This window comes from Procambarus clarkii, chromosome 73 (genome assembly GCF_040958095.1).
Source record: "Procambarus clarkii isolate CNS0578487 chromosome 73, FALCON_Pclarkii_2.0, whole genome shotgun sequence".
Lineage (NCBI taxonomy): Eukaryota > Metazoa > Arthropoda > Malacostraca > Decapoda > Cambaridae > Procambarus > Procambarus clarkii.
Genome location: NC_091222.1, coordinates 24,385,067 through 24,403,254, shown reverse-complemented (window position 1 = coordinate 24,403,254; position 18,188 = coordinate 24,385,067). Strand labels below are relative to the sequence as shown.

The 18,188-nt window shown below is 42.5% G+C and overlaps 1 protein-coding gene across 1 annotated transcript in view; it reads right to left on the bottom strand.

Annotated features, from left to right (window-relative positions):
- Nucleotides 1-16,649, bottom strand: part of Cbs (Cystathionine beta-synthase) — a 207,102-nt gene extending 190,453 nt beyond the window's left edge. Inside the window, exon 1 of the mRNA XM_045768324.2 lies at nt 16,522-16,649. Within this exon, the coding sequence (XP_045624280.1) occupies nt 16,522-16,524 (3 nt within the window). The 5' untranslated portion in view covers nt 16,525-16,649. The remainder of the gene's footprint in view (nt 1-16,521) is intronic.
- Between the last annotated feature and the right edge of the window lie 1,539 nt (nt 16,650-18,188).

The window sequence follows — 18,188 nt, the reverse complement described above, 5'->3', positions numbered from 1 at the left end:
GAGACCAGTTTAAGACTGAAATATTTCAGAGTTTTATTTACACCTGCGTTCTTAAAAAGAGTTCATATGGATATAATTAAACTCAACCAACTTTAGCAGATATTCTTTAAAAGTTCATCAGATATTAGCTCTTGGACCCAGCTCTATATGTTTATAAGTGTAGTTTCGCTACTAATAGCCAAATTTAAAACAGTCATATTTCAAACGTAGTAAATAAGATCAAATTAGTTACCGAGTTCTAGTTCTCGTCCCCCACCTTAGATATCGTAGATTCAATACTAACAGTTCAATCTCTCCAAGATTTAAACCCCTTATATTTCAGACTCAGTAAATCAGATCAAGTCAGTAAGCAAGTTCTAGCTCCTGTCCCCAGGGGGCCTCGTAGCCTGGTGGATAGCGCGCAGGACTCGTAATTCTGTGGCGCGGGTTCGATTCCCGCACGAGGCAGAAACAAATGGGCAAAGTTTCTTTCACCCTGAATGCCCCTGTTACCTAGCAGTAAATAGGTACCTGGGAGTTAGTCAGCTGTCACGGGCTGCTTCCTGGGGGTGGAGGCCTGGTCGAGGACCGGGCCGCGGGGACACTAAAGCCCCGAAATCATCTCAAGATAACCCTCAAGACTCAAGATAACCCACCTTAAACCCCTCTTGTATCTTCGTTAATACCTAATCAATTCCCCTAAAATATATACTCGCTATATTTCAGACATACTAAATAAGATCAAGTCAGTCACTGAGCTCCAGCTTCTGTCCCCCGACTTACTTCATTCGTACAACTTCTTTATTATCTTGAGGTTATCTTGAGATGATTTCGGGGCTTTTTTTAGTGTCCCCGCGGCCCGGTCCTCGACCAGGCCTCCACCCCCAGGAAGCAGCCCGTGACAGCTGACTAACACCCAGGTACCTATTTTACTGCTAAGTGACAGGGGCATAGGGTGAAAGAAACTCTGCCCATTGTTTCTCGCCGGCGCCTGGGATCGAACCCAGGACCACAGGATCACAAGTCCAGCGTGCTGTCCGCTCGGCCGACCGACTCCCTCAATTATTATCAGTGCAATTCGCCCCAAAATTAAACCCACTGTATTTCAGACTGTACAAAATAAATCAAAGCAAATACCAAGCTCCAGCTTCTGTCCCTGCCTTACTTTACTTATGTAACTTCGTTAGTATCCAGTCAATTTCCTCGAGATTTAAGACCTCTGTATTTCAGACGTTATAAAATAAATCAGAGCAAATATCGAGTTTCAGCTCTTGTCCCCCAGTCGTACTTTACCCATGTAATCTCTTTACTATCGGTCCAATCTCCCTGAAATTTAATTCTGCTGTATTTTAGACTGTAAAATATTTTTTTTTTGAGATATATACAAGAGTTGTTACATTCTTGTAGAGCCACTAGTACGCGTAGCGTTTCGGGCAAGTCCTTAATCCTATGGTCCCTGGAATACGATCCCCGCCGCGAAGAATCGTTGTTACAACCAAGTACACATTTTACTGTTGCGTTAAACAGAGGCTACAGTTAAGGAATTGCGCCCAGTAAATCCTCCCCGGCCAGGATACGAACCCATGACATAGCGCTCGCGGAACGCCAGGCGAGTGTCTTACCACTACACCACGGAGACTGGTACAAAATAATTTAAGTCAACCAATCTTTGTAAAAATTTATTGTATGTATGTACCTTACCTAAATAAACATTTTATTTTTTATTTTTTATTTAATCAAAGCAAATACCGAGCACCAACTCCTGTCATCTTGTCCTGTCCTTAGTTCAATGATCATCAAACTTAATTATTCCAGAACAAGTAAGTAGTTCCTTACCCTCTCTTATCACTGTAATCATATCCTCTCCTTCAATACTTTTGTTTACTCAGATAAGTAAATAATCAGTAATGGGGTAATAATGGCACTGTCATAATACACCTTATCTCTCCCTCCCTCCTGCCTTCTTGAGGTTATCTTCAGATGATTTCGGGGCTTTTAGTGTCACCGCGGCCCGGTCCTCGACCAGGCCTCCACCCCCAGGAAGCAGCCCGTGACAGCTGACTAACACCCAGGTACCTATTTTACTGCTAGGTAACAGGGGCATAGGGTGAAAGAAACTCTGCCCATTGTTTCTCGCCGGCGCCTGGGATCGAACCCAGGACCACAGGATCACAAGTCCAGCGTGCTGTCCGCTCGGCCGACCGGCTCCCTCCCTCCTGTCTTCCTCTAGGGAGTCGGTCGGCCGAGCGGACAGCACGCTGGACTTGTGATCCTGTGGTCCCGGGTTCGTTCCCGGGCGCCGGCGAGAAACAATGGGCAGAGTTTCTTTCACCCTATGCCCCTGTTACCTAGCAGTAAAATAGGTACCTGGGTGTTAGTCAGCTGTCACTGACTGCTTCCTGGGGGTGGAGGCCTGGTCGAGGACCGGGCCGCGGGGACACTAAAGCCCCGAAATCATCTCAAGATAACCTCAAGATAACCTCCTTATCTTCCCCCCCACAACCCCCCCACAACCCCCCCCCCCTCCTGCCCCCTCAACACCTTACCCCTTCCATACCTTCCTCTCTCCCACAACGGAAAGGTTGATGATATTCTTGAGAGATATAAGAATTTTGCACTAAGACTGTAATCTTTTGTTGAATTATCTGCATGTGTCTTGTAAATTGTCTATACAGTATACCTAGGTCATAAAAGTATTTGTGTGTACGTCTGATACCATACTACTTGTGTAAAGGAAGAAATGTATATGTTTATCTCTTAGAATGTTTGGTAATATGTTTATTGTGATGTGTGGTTATATATGTATTAACACGTTGTACTGAACGGGGTGAGAATAGCTTGAGCTACCTCATCCCTTTGTGTGTATTTTACCTCAATAAACTTATTGTTTCAATTTCAATTCCCTCACACACACACACATGGGTTGTGTAAAAGCCTGGTTTGTGCCTCGGAGAGGCTACGGGATCCAGTAAGTTCAGTAGAACTTCGGTTTCAACCCTTTTCCCTGTCGTAGCTCAGTCGATTAAGGCAGTGTCTGGGATGCTCCCGGACGCAGGTTCGAATCCTCGTCACGGCCCTTGTGGATTTATTCAATTCCCTCTCTCCATTCCCCACCCCACCTCTGTCATCTGTTTTATCTCCCTCACCCCTCCTCCTGCTCCTCCCTTTCCCTTACCTCTCCTAACTCCCCACACCCCTACATTCCTCAACTCCCCTGCATCTCGCCCATTCCCTAACTCCCCTACGCTCTTAAAATATCCTCCAAAATCTCCATTCTATACTTTAAGCCTGTTTCTCCAATTGCTATCGGAGCTCCGATTGTGGTAGTAGTAGGCATCCATCAGTCTCAGGAGACTATGGAGTTGCGCTCTGATGTCGGCCTGGTCTGGAGTGGCCTCTCCAGGGCGCAAAGCCAGGGTAGGTTGATACGGGGGAGAAGCTGTTACCCAGGCAGCAGGTCCTCCCCTCTCCAGGGCGCAAAGCCAGGGTAGGTTGATACGGGGGAGAAGCTGTTACCCAGGCAGCAGGTCCCCCCCTCTCCAGGGCGCAAAGCCAGGGTAGGTTGATACGGGGGAGAAGCTGTTACCCAGGCAGCAGGTCCCCCCTCTCCACGGCGCTGAAAGTCTCCAATGGAAAAGCATACGCCAATACGATTGGTTCCAGCGCCGTCGCGGGAACTGTGAGTTCCAGAGATGACCTCGAAGCTGGTGAAGAAGGCACAAGGACCTCCAACCCCGGAGACCGCCGTGGTCGGCTCCGATTGTGATATCGTAGTAATAATGGCACGTGTTGCCTCCGAAGCCTCCTGGTGCTTCGGAGCTCATTAACTGTTTAATAATTGTAAACAAAGCCGCCAAAGATTGAGAAAAGATGAACAGGTTCGTAAGTGCTTGCGTAACTGCTTCGTGAATCTGGCTCCTGGGAGTGGTCATAACCCTGATGCCAGAAGCTCACATCAGCAGAATAACAACAGTTGCATATGGAACACTTACCAACTTCTTCAGGCAATTGGATAAAGGGTTTTTTCAGGCTCTATATACAACGAAGGTGAGACCCACTCTTGAATATGCATCGCCAGGATGGAAGCCTTACCTGAAAAAAGGACAAGGAGGAATTAGAAAAGGTCCATATATATGCAACAAAACTCGTTCCTGAGTTGAAGTGCTTAAGCTATGAGGAAAGACTGAGAGAAGGGAAGGGATTTATCAGCGGGAAAGCGCCAAGCCATTGCAACTATATAGCTCTGGGAAGGGGTCAGGATAAGGATTTAGGATGGGACGGTGGAGAAAAAGGTGCCCAACCGCTTGTGGACGGTCGGGGATTGAACGCCGACCTGCATGACCGTCGCTCTACCGTCCATCCCAAGTTGATGGGGCCAGAGCACAAGTAATACCGTAACTGTTAACTACACGGTACAATATTAAAACAGTTAACACTGAAAAGCATCACTGAAAGTACTCAGAGTATGGGTAACGATGTGTATCAGTGCTATACCGACGGCTCTGTAGAAGAAGGTGGACGATATACCGGATGTGCATGTAATATATTTGAACAATCTTCTCTCGTACATACAGCAATGAAGCGCGTCAATGACTGGGCAAGTACAACTCAAACCGAACTTGCAGGCATATACCTTGCCACTGAATGTTTAAAAGACAAAGGCAGTGGACTGATATACTGTGACTCGCAGAGTGCACTCCTGGCATTGAACGCCCATAGTAGTGACACCCAGAAAATAGTCAGTGATATTCGAATGAATGTTTTAGCTGCTAAAGAAAACAGATTTGAAATGAAATTCCTATGGATACCATCACATGTTGGCATCTCAAGGCATGACACTGTTGATATGCTTGCAAAGACAGCCTGCAGAAAACCAGTGGTAGAAATTGATATGGGTGTTTCATTAGCAGTGACAAAGAGAATACTTAAACAAATATCTAATGAAGATCTCACAGACCTAACAAATTCTCAAAGACCTGAAAGTTGTAGCATTAAATATTATGATAGATATCGTACGGAGACATTCACATATGGGACTAATAGAACAAGAACCCGGCAATGTGATGTTATAGTGGCCAGAATACGCCTGGGATATAGAAGTATCTGGCAGCTTTCTCAAAACCCAAGTGTCGTGTACACAATGTGTCAACTTTGTGAAAGAGAAAACATGCACTCTCTTGAACATTATATTGTAGAATGTCCCATACTGACTGACTTTCGCCCTCATGGGCTAAGGTATGCTGAACTCTGTAGTTACTATATGAGTACTGGAACACTTGATGATATATTGGACTTGTACCCAAGATTGACTCTGTAATACATCTGTTATACAATGTATTGTACCTATACAATATGTAATACATCTGTTATACAATATATGTACCTATAACCTGAGCTTGTAAAAACCTCTTAATCACATTTAGGGTTAAGTGTTTAATACCACACTAGTTTCTATAGAAGCTATCTTACTCTGTCAAAGTAGAAGAGATATAGGTGTATGTATATATATATATGTAGATAGTAGATATGTGTAGGTATGTAGATATGTGTAGGAAGTTCTTCTGACCCGAGATAGGTCAGTACAACATCCGGTTGCAATTCTTTTACCATGTAGTGGCGCAATCGACTAAGGCAGCGTCTGGGGATCATCCCAGGCGTAAGTTCGAATCCTCATCACGGCCCTTGTGGATTTGTTTATGTGTAGATATATGTCTATATATGTATGTGTATTTGTATATAGGATATGTGGAAGCTGGTCAGAATTACATTTCACCTTTGTAAACGCACATTAATGACCCTATGTAAAAAGACAATTCGAACACTGTTTATGGCGGACTGACGTAAATCTGTATTTACGTTTGTAGGTTAGATTAGTATTTGACAATCGCTACAATCACCTGTTGATTGTTCAATAAATCACTAATCTACATCTAATCTACATTCTATAATCTACTAATCTACAATCTACAGATCTCTCACCCTGTCCATGGAGGACAGAAGAAAATGTATATATGCTGGTTAGCATTGTAAATGTCTGGCCACGTCTGTGGTAGAAAAATATTAATAATAATATAAACCCCAAGTAATTGGGGAATTGAACTTTGTCGCGCTGGAGGAAAGGATATCACATGAATGGAATTCAAATTGGGAAATCGGAATGTGAAAAAGATCTTGATATTCAGATTAGTAGGAATTTAAAGCCAAAAACTAACACATCAATGCATAAGTGTTCGAAAATGGCAGATATGATAATGGGGTTCATTTCCCAAAGCGTTTCTTTTCTCGATCCCGCAATGTCCCTTATTGGAACAATGGTATGAACGGGATCTTGGGTGTCCCAGATCATGGTGGTAGGTGTCCCAGATCATGGAAGGCGTCCCAGATCATCATGCTGGACGTCCCAGATCATCATGCTGGACGTCCCAGATCATGCTGGACGTCCCAGATCATCATGCTGGACGTCCCAGATCATGCTGGACGTCCCAGATCATCATGCTGGACGTCCCTGATCATGCTGGACGTCCCAGATCATCATGCTGGACGTCCCACATCATCATGCTGGACGTCCCAGATCATGCTGGACGTCCCTGATCATGCTGGACGTCCCAGATCATGCTGGACGTCCCAGATCATGCTGGACGTCCCAGATCATCATGCTGGACGTCCCAGATCATGCTGGACGTCCCAGATCATCATGCTGGACGTCCCTGATCATGCTGGACGTCCCAGATCATCATGCTGGACGTCCCAGATCATCATGCTGGACGTCCCAGATCATCATGCTGGACGTCCCAGATCATCATGCTGGACGTCCCAGATCATCATGTTGGACGTCCCAGATCATCATGCTGGACGTCCCAGATCATGCTGGACGTCCCAGATCATCATGCTGGACGTCCCAGATCATGCTGGACGTCCCAGATCATCATGCTGGACGTCCTAGATCATGCTGGACGTCCCAGATCATCATGCTGGACGTCCTAGATCATGCTGGACGTCCCAGATCATCATGCTGGACGTCCCAGATCATGCTGGACGTCCCAGATCATCATGCTGGACGTCCCAGATCATCATGCTGGACGTCCCAGATCATGCTGGACGTCCCAGATCATGCTGGACGTCCCAGATCATGGTGGACGTCCCAGATCATGGTGGACGTCCCAGATCATGGTGGACGTCCCAGATCATGGTGGATGTCCCAGATCATGGTAGACGTCCCAGATCATCATGGTGGACGTCCCAGATCATGGTAGACGTCCCAGATCATCATGGTGGACGTCCCAGATCATGGTGGACGTCCCAGATCATGGTGGACGTCCCAGATCATGGTGGACGTCCCAGATCATGGTGGACGTCCCAGATCATGGTAGACGTCCCAGATCATGGTAGACGTCCCAGATCTGTCCCAGCACACGGGTACACTCTCAGTGAATTACGGTGAAAAAGAAAGAAAATTATATAATTGTTACATAAAATATATTAATTTTATTGCTGTTTAAACTATTTTAAAATTGTTAATAAGTCACAACAATTTAATAATTAAGAATAATAATTGTGACTCCGCTGATCTAATTAAAACCTTGAAGATATTGAATAATAATATTTCAATAAAGTTTATATATTAGTTATTGGATACGTTAACCGGTTAGGCGCGGGGTTGCCCAAAAGGTTCGACACCCATTAGGCAAATCTGGAATCAGACTACGAGTTTTAAACCCATCTTCACCTCACCGACTTCATCAGGTTCATAGAGTCGCTGGACTCTGCCTCAAGCATTTCATTTCCACCCATTTCATGAGAGTGGGGATTGGGGGGTGGGGGACTGGTACCACCCTTCATGGGATCCGATCCCATACCCATTATGACATTCCCATCCCACCCACCAGTCACCCTGCAAAGTCAGGTGAAGCTGCCCTGTGGCTTCCCAATTTGGACAAACATTCTCTACTCCATGCTGACCAGACCGGGAGCCGGTCGGCCGAGTGGACAGCACGCTGGACTTGTGATCCTGTGGTCCCGGGTTCGATCCCGGGCGCCGGCGAGAAACAATGGGCAGAGTTTCTTTCACCCTATGCCCCTGTTACCTAGCAGTAAATAGGTACCTGGGTGTTAGTCAGCTGTCACGGGCTGCTTCCTGCGGGTGGAGGCCTGGTCGAGGACCGGGCCGCGGGGACACTAAAGCCCCGAAATCACCTCAAGATAGACCACACACTAGAAGGTGAAGGGACGACGACGTTTAGGTCCGTCCGGGACCATTCTCAAGTCGATTATCGATTCAAGTGAATCGACTTGAGAATGGTCCAGGACGGACCGAAACGTCGTCGTCCCTTCACCTTCTAGTGTGTGGTCTGGTCAACATACTTTAGCCACGTTATTGTGACTCATCGCCTGCATTCTCTGCTCTAGACCTATTGTATTCTATTGTATGTATACACGGCTCACCATTATAATGTATAAGTTCGCTAATCATGAAGAGAGCTTCGGGCAAGTTACTTGAAGGTGTAGGAGACATGATCAAGACATTAAACATGACTAAGAGGAGAGAGATGTAATAAAAACATGAGAAATCTCTATTTCTTCATCTAACAGATAAATTAACTTATAATGTTGGCATTATAGAGTACTTGACCTGCAAGGAAAGAGACTCTATACCAAGTCACGCGATAGCAACATTGAGATTGTTATTGTATTCTGTTATCTTACTGTTATCTAAGTCGTATGTTAAAAACACAGGTACCAAGGTTGCTTTATACAACCTTGTGATGACCCTGAGTAGTGACCCTGCTCTCTCTGGCCTCCCTGTTGATGATACTTATGCTCCCTGGCCTCATATTATCAATTTACACAACGTTTCGAACCTACATGGTTCATTCTCAAGTGATGGGACAGTATAGCGCATATTGGATTTATCCCATTAGGGAAGTCAGGTGCAAATAGGTGAAGAGTAAGGTGTAAAAGCGCTTTCCCCTGATAATTAAACTCTCTAACATGATGAATCTAGGCGTTTTCAACTATTCATCTCCTTTCTTAACCCAACCACTTGGGGTGGACGGTAGAGCGACGGTCTGGCTTCATGCAGGTCGGCGTTCAATCCCCCGACCGTCCCAACAAGTGGTTGGGCACCATTCCTTTCCCCCCGTCCCATCCCAAATCCTTATCCTGACCCCTTCCCAGTGCTACATAGTCGTAATGGCTTGGCGCTTTCTCCCTGATAGTTCCCTTCCTAATTTCTTAACTAGCTCCATTTATCAGTTTCAAAGTTGAATTGGAATCGAATTCCTTCCTGATGTTCCTAAATGGACACGTTCACAGGTCTGTGTCAGGCATCTGCCATTACGACTATATAGCACTGGGAAAGGCCCAGGATAAGGATTTGGGGTTGGACGGAGGGAAAGGAATGGTGCCCAACCCCTTGTGGACAGTCGGGGATTGAACGCCGACCTGCATGACATAATAAACGTCCTACTGGTGCACAAGCCAACCTGTTCTCTTAAAAATAACGTCGTTTTTGGCCGTTTACCCGTATGGCTGAAAATGGACGTAATTTGAAAATGAAAAAAAATGAAAATAAATTTAAGATTTTTTTTCAACAACAGTAAATTAAGGGTCCTCTAATAGGTTAGGTGGGCAGGAAATTCTCATAAAGTTCCAAAACGTTATGAAAAACGTTAATTGAAAATTTCCTCTCCTAACCTTTCCGAGTAAGCCGGACGACACAAACAGAAAACGGGACAGTACATCACTGTCGTGAGCCGATTTCATTTCAAATTACGTCCACTTTTGGCCTTAGCGCGCATACGAGCGAAAAGCGACGTTATTTTTAAGAGGACGGATTGCTAGATCCTGCTGGTGTGTGTGTGTGCAGGTCACACAAGGAGTGTTTGGTCTACACACACACACACACTCCACTATATTCTTTTTTATTTTTGCTGTAATTCTTTAATTAGTGCCATTTTCTGTTTCCTTTAATCTTTTCTGTAATCATTCCTGTCTCTTATACACAACATGCCCAACATGTCCTCATACACAACATGTTCTTATACACAACATGCCCAACATGTCCTCATACACAACATGTTCTTATACACAACATGCCCAACATGTCCTCATACACAACATGCCCAACATGTCCTCATACACAACATGCCCAACATGTCCTCATACACAACATGCTCAACATGTCCTCATACACAACATGCCCAACATGTTCTTATATACAACATTTCTTATGGGGAAAATTCGAGGGCGAAAAATGACTCTTTTTGTTCTTAATGGTTTCTTATGGAAGAAATTTAAAACTTTTCAGTTCTTTCCGAGAATAAACTCTACGGATAATTTTGGTTAGTTTTGGGAAATCGCTCATTTGGAGTTAAAGAGTTCTTATGGAGGAAATTCAAACCGAAAATCACTCATATGTTATCACTCATAAAGGTTTCTTAAGGGAGAAATTCAAAATTTTTTCAGAGTTCAGTTTTATGAAAATATCATTATCAGAGTTCATATAATCAGAGAACATCAGAGTTCATATAATCAGAGAACATCAGAGTTCATATAATCAGAGAACATCAGAGTTCATATAATCAGAGAACATCAGAGTTCATATAATCAGAGAACATCAGAGTTCATATAATCATAGGAGTTTATTTAGGAGCTTATGACCGAAATTTTGAAAAAAAAACATTTTCAGAGAATATTGTCTTAGAAGTTTTGTTAAGGAAAATAGACATCTTAGCCGGGACTTTTAGTTTTTATATCCATTTACGGCTATTTCACCTGTAAAAGACCGATTTTCTTCAGAGTTCATTTAAGACCAAAAATATGACAGAAAACATTTGAAGACCGAAATTTGACAGAGATTATTTTAGACCCAAATATGATAGAGACCATTTGTGGACCGAAAATTAGTCAGAGTCCACTTTGAGACCAAAATTCGTCAGAGACCATTTAAGACCAAAATGAGACATAGTTTATGTTAGACCCAAATGTTGTCAGAGTCCGCTTAAAGACCAAAATTTGACACAGTCCAGTTCATGACCGAAAATAGGCAGAGACCAGTTTAAGCCCAAAATTTAACAGAGTCCACTTTAAGATCAAAAGTTAACAGAGTCGGGAACAGTTTTTTCGGGAAAATTGGCCTCGTACTAAAGAACTTGTACAAATGAATTAAGGTGGGGGACAGGAGCTAGAGCTTGCTAATTGGCTTGATCTGATTTACTACGTACGAAATATAGCGGTCTTAAATTTCAGGCGGATTGGACTGTTAGTATTGAATCTACGACAGGGGGACTAAGGCGGAGACAGGAGCTAGAGTTCTGTAATTGTTTGTATTTATTGTACTACGTCTGAAACATGACTGATTAAAATTGGGCTAAAATTGGGCTCTTAGTAGTGAAACTACACTTATAAATGAGGTCTCTGACGAATTTGGTCTTTAATTGGACTCTGAATAATTTTGGTCTTTAACTGGACTTTGACTAATTTTCGGTCTTACAGCTGAACTCTGTCAAATTCTGGTCTCAAACTAAAATCTGATGAAAATTGGTCTGAAAATTGACAATATTTTTGGGCACAAACTGTACTATAACTATTTTTTGGGCACAAACTGTACTCTAATGAAAATTGGTCTGAAAATGGTCTCTATCTTATTTCGGCCTGCAACTGGACTCTGACGAATTTCGGTCTTTTATTGGACTCTGTTAACTTTTGCCCTTAAAGTGGACTCTGTTAAATTTTGAACTTAAACTGGTCTCTGCCTATTTTTGGTCATGAACTGGACTCTGTCAAATTTTGGTCTTTAAGCGGACTGCCAATATTTGAGTCTAAAATAATTTCTGTCTCATTTTGGTCTTAAATGGTCTCTGACGAATTTTGGTCTCAAAGTGGACTCTGACTAATTTTCAGTCCACAAATGGTCTCTGATATTTGGGTCTTAAATAATCTCTGTCAAATTTCGGTAAATTTCGGTCTTCAAATGGTCTCCGTCATATTTTTGGTCTTAAATGGTCTCTGATAAAAATCGGTCTTTTACAGGTGAAATAACCGTAAATGGATCTAAAAACTAAAAGTCACGACTAAGATGTCTATTTTCCTTAACAAAACTTCTAAAACAATACTCCCTGAAAATGTTTTTTTTTTTTTTAAATTTCGGTCATAAGCTCCTAAATAAACTCCTATGATTGTATGACCTCTGAAATATTTTCATAAAACTGAACTCTGAAATATTTTCATAAAACTGAACTCTGAAATATTTTCATAAAACTGAATTCTGAAAAAATTGAATTTCTCCCATAAGAAACCTTTAAGAACGTATGAGTGATTTTCAGTCTGAATTTCCTCCATAAGAACTCTTTAATTAACTCCAAATGAACCATTTTCCAAAACTAACAAAAATTATCCGTAGACTTTATTCTCAGAAAGAACTGAAAAGTTTTAAATTTCTTCCATAAGAAACCATTAAGAACAATCGAGTCATTTTTCGCCCTCGAATTTTCCCCATAAGAAACTGTTAACAAACTTCTACGAACATAAATTATAAGGAAACCCGAAAACCCAGAGACGACTCATAAAATTAAACTGGAAACCCGACGCTCCAAAAACGATATTTTCAACACCTAGATGTGTATGTATGTATGTATACTCTACATACCAACTTAGCGGGGATTGAGAATACTTATGTGGAGACTAAGCTCATGGGCCCCAGACTCTATCCCTTCCCTAGCATGTGTGTGTATCCTTACGTGTATTGATTCGCGTGCATAGGACAGAGTCCAGCAGTTGCTCATTGTCGCTCCTCCCACAAATACCTTATCTTGAGGTTATCTTGAGATGATTTCGGGGCTTTAGTGTCCCCGCGGCCCGGTCCTCGACCAGGCCTCCACCCCCAGGAAGCAGCCCGTGACAGCTGACTAACTCCCAGGTACCTATTTACTGCTAGGTAACAGGGACATTCAGGGTGAAAGAAACTTTGCCCATTTGTTTCCGCCTCGTGCGGGAATCGAACCCGCGCCACAGAATTACGAGTCCTGCGCGCTATCCACCAGGCTACCAGGCCCCACTTGCGTTAAGCACTGCAGGAGGCGCTCTAATTACTAAGCAGGAGAGGTGAGAGCCAGTCACATTGTTGGAGCTCTGAGCTTTTTATGAGCCCTGGGATCGAGGCGCTCACTGTAGACTACATATGTGTGTGGTTTACTGTAGAGTAAGCCTATGTGGGGCCTGACAGCTGAGTGGACAGCGCTAGAGATTCGTAATCCTAAGGGTTCCGGGTTCTATCCCGGTGGAGGCGAAAACAAATGAGCAGCGTTTCTTTCACCCTGATGCCGCCCTGTTCACCTAGCAGTAAATAGGCACCTGGGAGTTAGACAGCTGCTACGGGCTGCTTCCTGGGGGATGTGTAACAAAAAGGAGGCTTGGTCGAGGACCGGGCCGCCGGGACGCTAAGCCCCGAAATCATCTCAAGATAACCTCAAGATGAGGGCCCCCCCCCCCCTGCATCTTGGCTATATGGAAACCAAGGTAAACTAGAAAGGGTTTAGATGCTTTGAGACTCCTATTAAGCATGTTTGACATCCCCCATGATGCTATAACATGGGAGTGAAGACCTCACATATGTCTGACATCTCCCATGTTGTTATAACATGGGAGTGAAGACCTCCACATATGTCTGACATCTCCCATGTTGCTATAACATGGGAGTGAAGACCTCACATATGTCTGACATCCCCCATGTTGTTATAACATGGGAGTGAAGACCTCACATATGTCTGACATCTCCCATGTTGTTATAACATGGGAGTGAAGACCTCACATATGTCTGACATCTCCCATGTTGTTATAACATGGGAGTGAAGACCTCACATATGTCTGACATCTCCCATGTTGTTATAACATGGGAGTGAAGACCTCCACATATGTCTGACATCTCCCATGTTGCTATAACATGGGAGTGAAGACCTCACATATGTCTGACATCCCCCATGTTGTTATAACATGGGAGTGAAGACCTCACATATGTCTGACATCCCCCATGTTGTTATAACATGGGAGTGAAGACCTCACATATGTCTGACATCTCCCATGTTGTTATAACATGGGAGTGAAGACCTCCACATATGTCTGACATCCCCCATGTTGTTATAACATGGGAGTGAAGACCTCCACATATGTCTGACATCTCCCATGTTGTTATAACATGGGAGTGAAGACCTCACATATGTCTGACATCCCCCATGTTGTTATAACATGGGAGTGAAGACCTACCCATATGTCTGACATCTCCCATGATGCTATAACATGGGAGTGAAGACCTACCCATATGTCTGACATCTCCCATGATGCTATAACATGGGAGTGAAGACCTACCCATATGTCTGACATCTCCCATGATGCTATAACATGGGAGTCATAACCCCTCCTCCCACACACATGTCTCACGTATTGCTGTACTTGCCTGAAAACGTCAGTAAGTTTACGATAGATTGCAATCTATTGTAATAAGACTACTTTACAATAGACTCCAATAAAGCTGGGAGTAGGAAGGTACGATAAAGATGAGTCAAGAGTCATCACTACTCATCACATGAGCCAAGATCATCACAACTCATCACATGAGTCAAGATCATCACAACTCATCACATGAGTCAAGATCATCACAACTCATCACATGAATCAAGGCATCACAACTCATCACATGAGTCAAGGCATCACAACTCATCACATGAGTCAAGGCATCACTACTCATCACATGAGTCAAGGCATCACAACTCATCACATGAGTCAAGATCATCTCAACTCATCACATGAGACAAGGCATCAAAACTCATCACATGAGTCAAGATCATCACATGAATCAAGGCATCACTACTCATCACTACGCTTTTTAACAACTTGGACTCGTTTCATCTAGATCTTAAACTACAATGACTAAGGCAGTGAGATACCACTGAAACATATTAAAACATGCCATAGAAACATTTCAGTACAACATTCCAGAAAGGTTCTGCTACACATTACATTCTCCATAACTTTTTCTCAATCTTTTCTCATGACTTTCTCAATCAGTCAATTTCTGCTGATGGTATCAGAGTCACGAAGGTCAGACCATCAAGGGTGAGTGAGGTCACCTTGATGCCTGGTTGAAGGTCAGGTTGGTGACGACAATGTCTCAAAAAGTCTGGCTGTGAACTATGGTTAAATGCTGACCATGGTAGGATTAATTGTTCATTGAATGTTCAAGAGGCATCTAGGGAGGCTAGCGTCGTAGTTAAGGCTGTCTAGCTCTTGAACAAATCCAACGGGAGCCTTAGTGTGGTGCAAATACAACATAGTTCATTGATTTTGTTGGATTTATTCTGTGATATATCACGTTAATGGGATTTCCCTGAACTACTACCATTCATCATGTATATCAGCTGTATTTTTCTTCAAGCATCTTATCAATGACCTCTAAAATAGACTGATAAACAGTCGACTTAATATTGGTCCAAGGACGGATCGAAACGTCCTCCATCGCACGTTTTCTAATGTCTGCTTCGATCCATCACATCTAGAAATATCTACTTGATCCAAAGTAAATAAAACTCGAGAACGTGTGGTGTGCAACAGGTGTACAATACAGTACAACAAATGTTGTTCTGTATTGTACATGTATTGTTCTGTATGACAGAACATCGACCTGCTGTCAACAATCAAAAAACAGTTGACAGCTGATTTTTGTCACGAGATAATGCGAGTTAAATGTGATGCTAGGCTATACTAGCCCCTTATCTGTAAAGTAGTAATATCTATTATATAATATCTACTATTATCACCAAGTAGACTTGGTGATAATAGTGCTTAACTATCAGCTATATTCATAATATTTTGGTCATTTTCAGCCTGACAGAGAGGCGGGGCCCAAGAGCTAACAGCTCTATCCGGCAGGCATACTTAGTAAATATACACACAAATAAGTGTATTAAATTTATTATTCTATTAAATGTACCAATTTAATAGATTTGTATAGATTGAAGACAAGTTGTGTTCCGTCCGTGACCTTGGCTTGAGCTTAGGTATTATAGATATCCAATCAGTTGATGCCCGATAACCTTGCAATTAGCCCGCAACAATGCATGAAGAATTTGTATTCCCTAATACACATAATATATATAAACACGCAAGAGCTGAAGTTAGATTATCAGGCGATGCCAAGGAGTGGCAGTCCATCTCTCGCACGCTGATATACACGCACACGCACACGCACACGCACAATGGTAAATGGTTGGAACACGTTGAATGAAAAGGCGATGGAGACCAAACCAATCAAGAGTTCAGAGTTATATGACAATCCTGGTATGACGGGACTCCACAAGCGTAGGAAAGTATAGTTATATGACATATACATACCATGTATACGACACATATATACTCACATGACACATATATGACAGAAAACACCAACCTCTTTTACTAACTCACAACACCCCTATCACCTCCAGCATAAAGTTTCACACTAATCCACTAAATACTCCCACTAATCCATTACCACAACATCAAAATATTCACCATGATCAGGATCCGCGACTCAGGAACTCTAGGGCCAACTGGAGTAATTGCTGGAGGTTGTAAACGTGAAGGTTGTGGAGGCGGGCAGGAGCGTGAACCACCTCGGACACTGAGCAAGGCACACTGACAGGGTGGGACAAGGCCGCCTGCCAGATATACCAACGATACAATTAGTTCTCTTGCTGCCTGCCTCTCACCCCCCACCCCAAACCCCAAACCCCTACCCCACTCGCAGTATCTGGTCACTCCCTTCCCCCCCAACACATACCCCCACACATATTTACATATTTTTATATATACTTCAATTTCCAAACGCTCTTGCTAGGGGTTTTATACTCTATGTTCAGAGCCTTAACCTGGAATAAATGAAATAGTTGACCCCATAACTTGAATACACTCTGGCATGGTTGAATGAGTTGAGAAAGACTTTCCCGTCATTGTGGGGTGATGGTACATATATATATATATGTACCACCATATATATATATATATATATATATATATATATATATATATATATATATATATATATATATATATATATATATATATATATATATGTCGTACCTAGTAGCCAGAACTCACTTCTCAGCCTACTATGCAGGGCCGGATTTGCCTAATAAGCCAAGTTTTCATGAATTAAGGTTTTTTCGACTACCTAACCTACCTAACCTAACCTAACCTAACTTTTTTGGCTACCTCATCTAACCTAACCTATAAAGATATGGTAGGTTAGGTTAGGTAGGGTTGGTTAGGTTCGGTCATATATCTACGTTAATTTTAACTCCAATAAAAAAAAAATTACCTCATACATAATGAAATAGGTAGCTTTATAATTTCATAAGAAAAAAATTAGAGAAAATATATTAATTCAGGAAAACTTGGCTTATTAGGCAAATTTGGCCATGCATAGTAGGCTGAGAAGTGCGTTCTGGCTACTAGGTACGACATATATATATATATATATATATATATATATATATATATATATATATATAATGTCGTACCTAGTAGCCAGAACGCACTTCTCAGCCTACTATGCAAGGCCCGATTTGCCTAGTAAGCCAAGTTTTCATGAATTAATTGTTTTTCGACTACCTAACCTACCTAACCTAACCTAACCTAACTTTTTCGGCTACCTAACCCAACCTAACCTAACCTATAAAGATAGGTTAGGTTAGGTTAGGTAGGGTTGGTTAGGTTCGGTCATATATCTACGTTAATTTTTACTCCAATAAAAAAAAAATTGACCTCATACATAATGTAATGGGTAGCTTCATCACTTCATAAGAAAAAAAATAGAGAAAATATATTAATTCAGGAAAACTTGGCTTATTAGGCAAATCGGGCCCTGCATAGTAGGCTGAGAAGTGAGTTCTGGCTACTAGGTACGACATATATATATATACATATATGTATATATATATAAATGGAAATGTTCGTTTGTTCAAAATCGCTAATCTCCGAAAGTTCTTCACCGACTGCATTGAAATTTTCACACAATGTTCCATTCGCATCCGGCCAGGTTTTAATATACATACTATATAGATGTCACGTCTGTGACGGTAAAAAAACATGTTTTTTTCTGAAAAACTGTGTTTTTCATGTGTTTTTCCATGTGAAGGAAATCTTCGAAATCTCTTTACCGATTGCTTTGAAATTTTGAC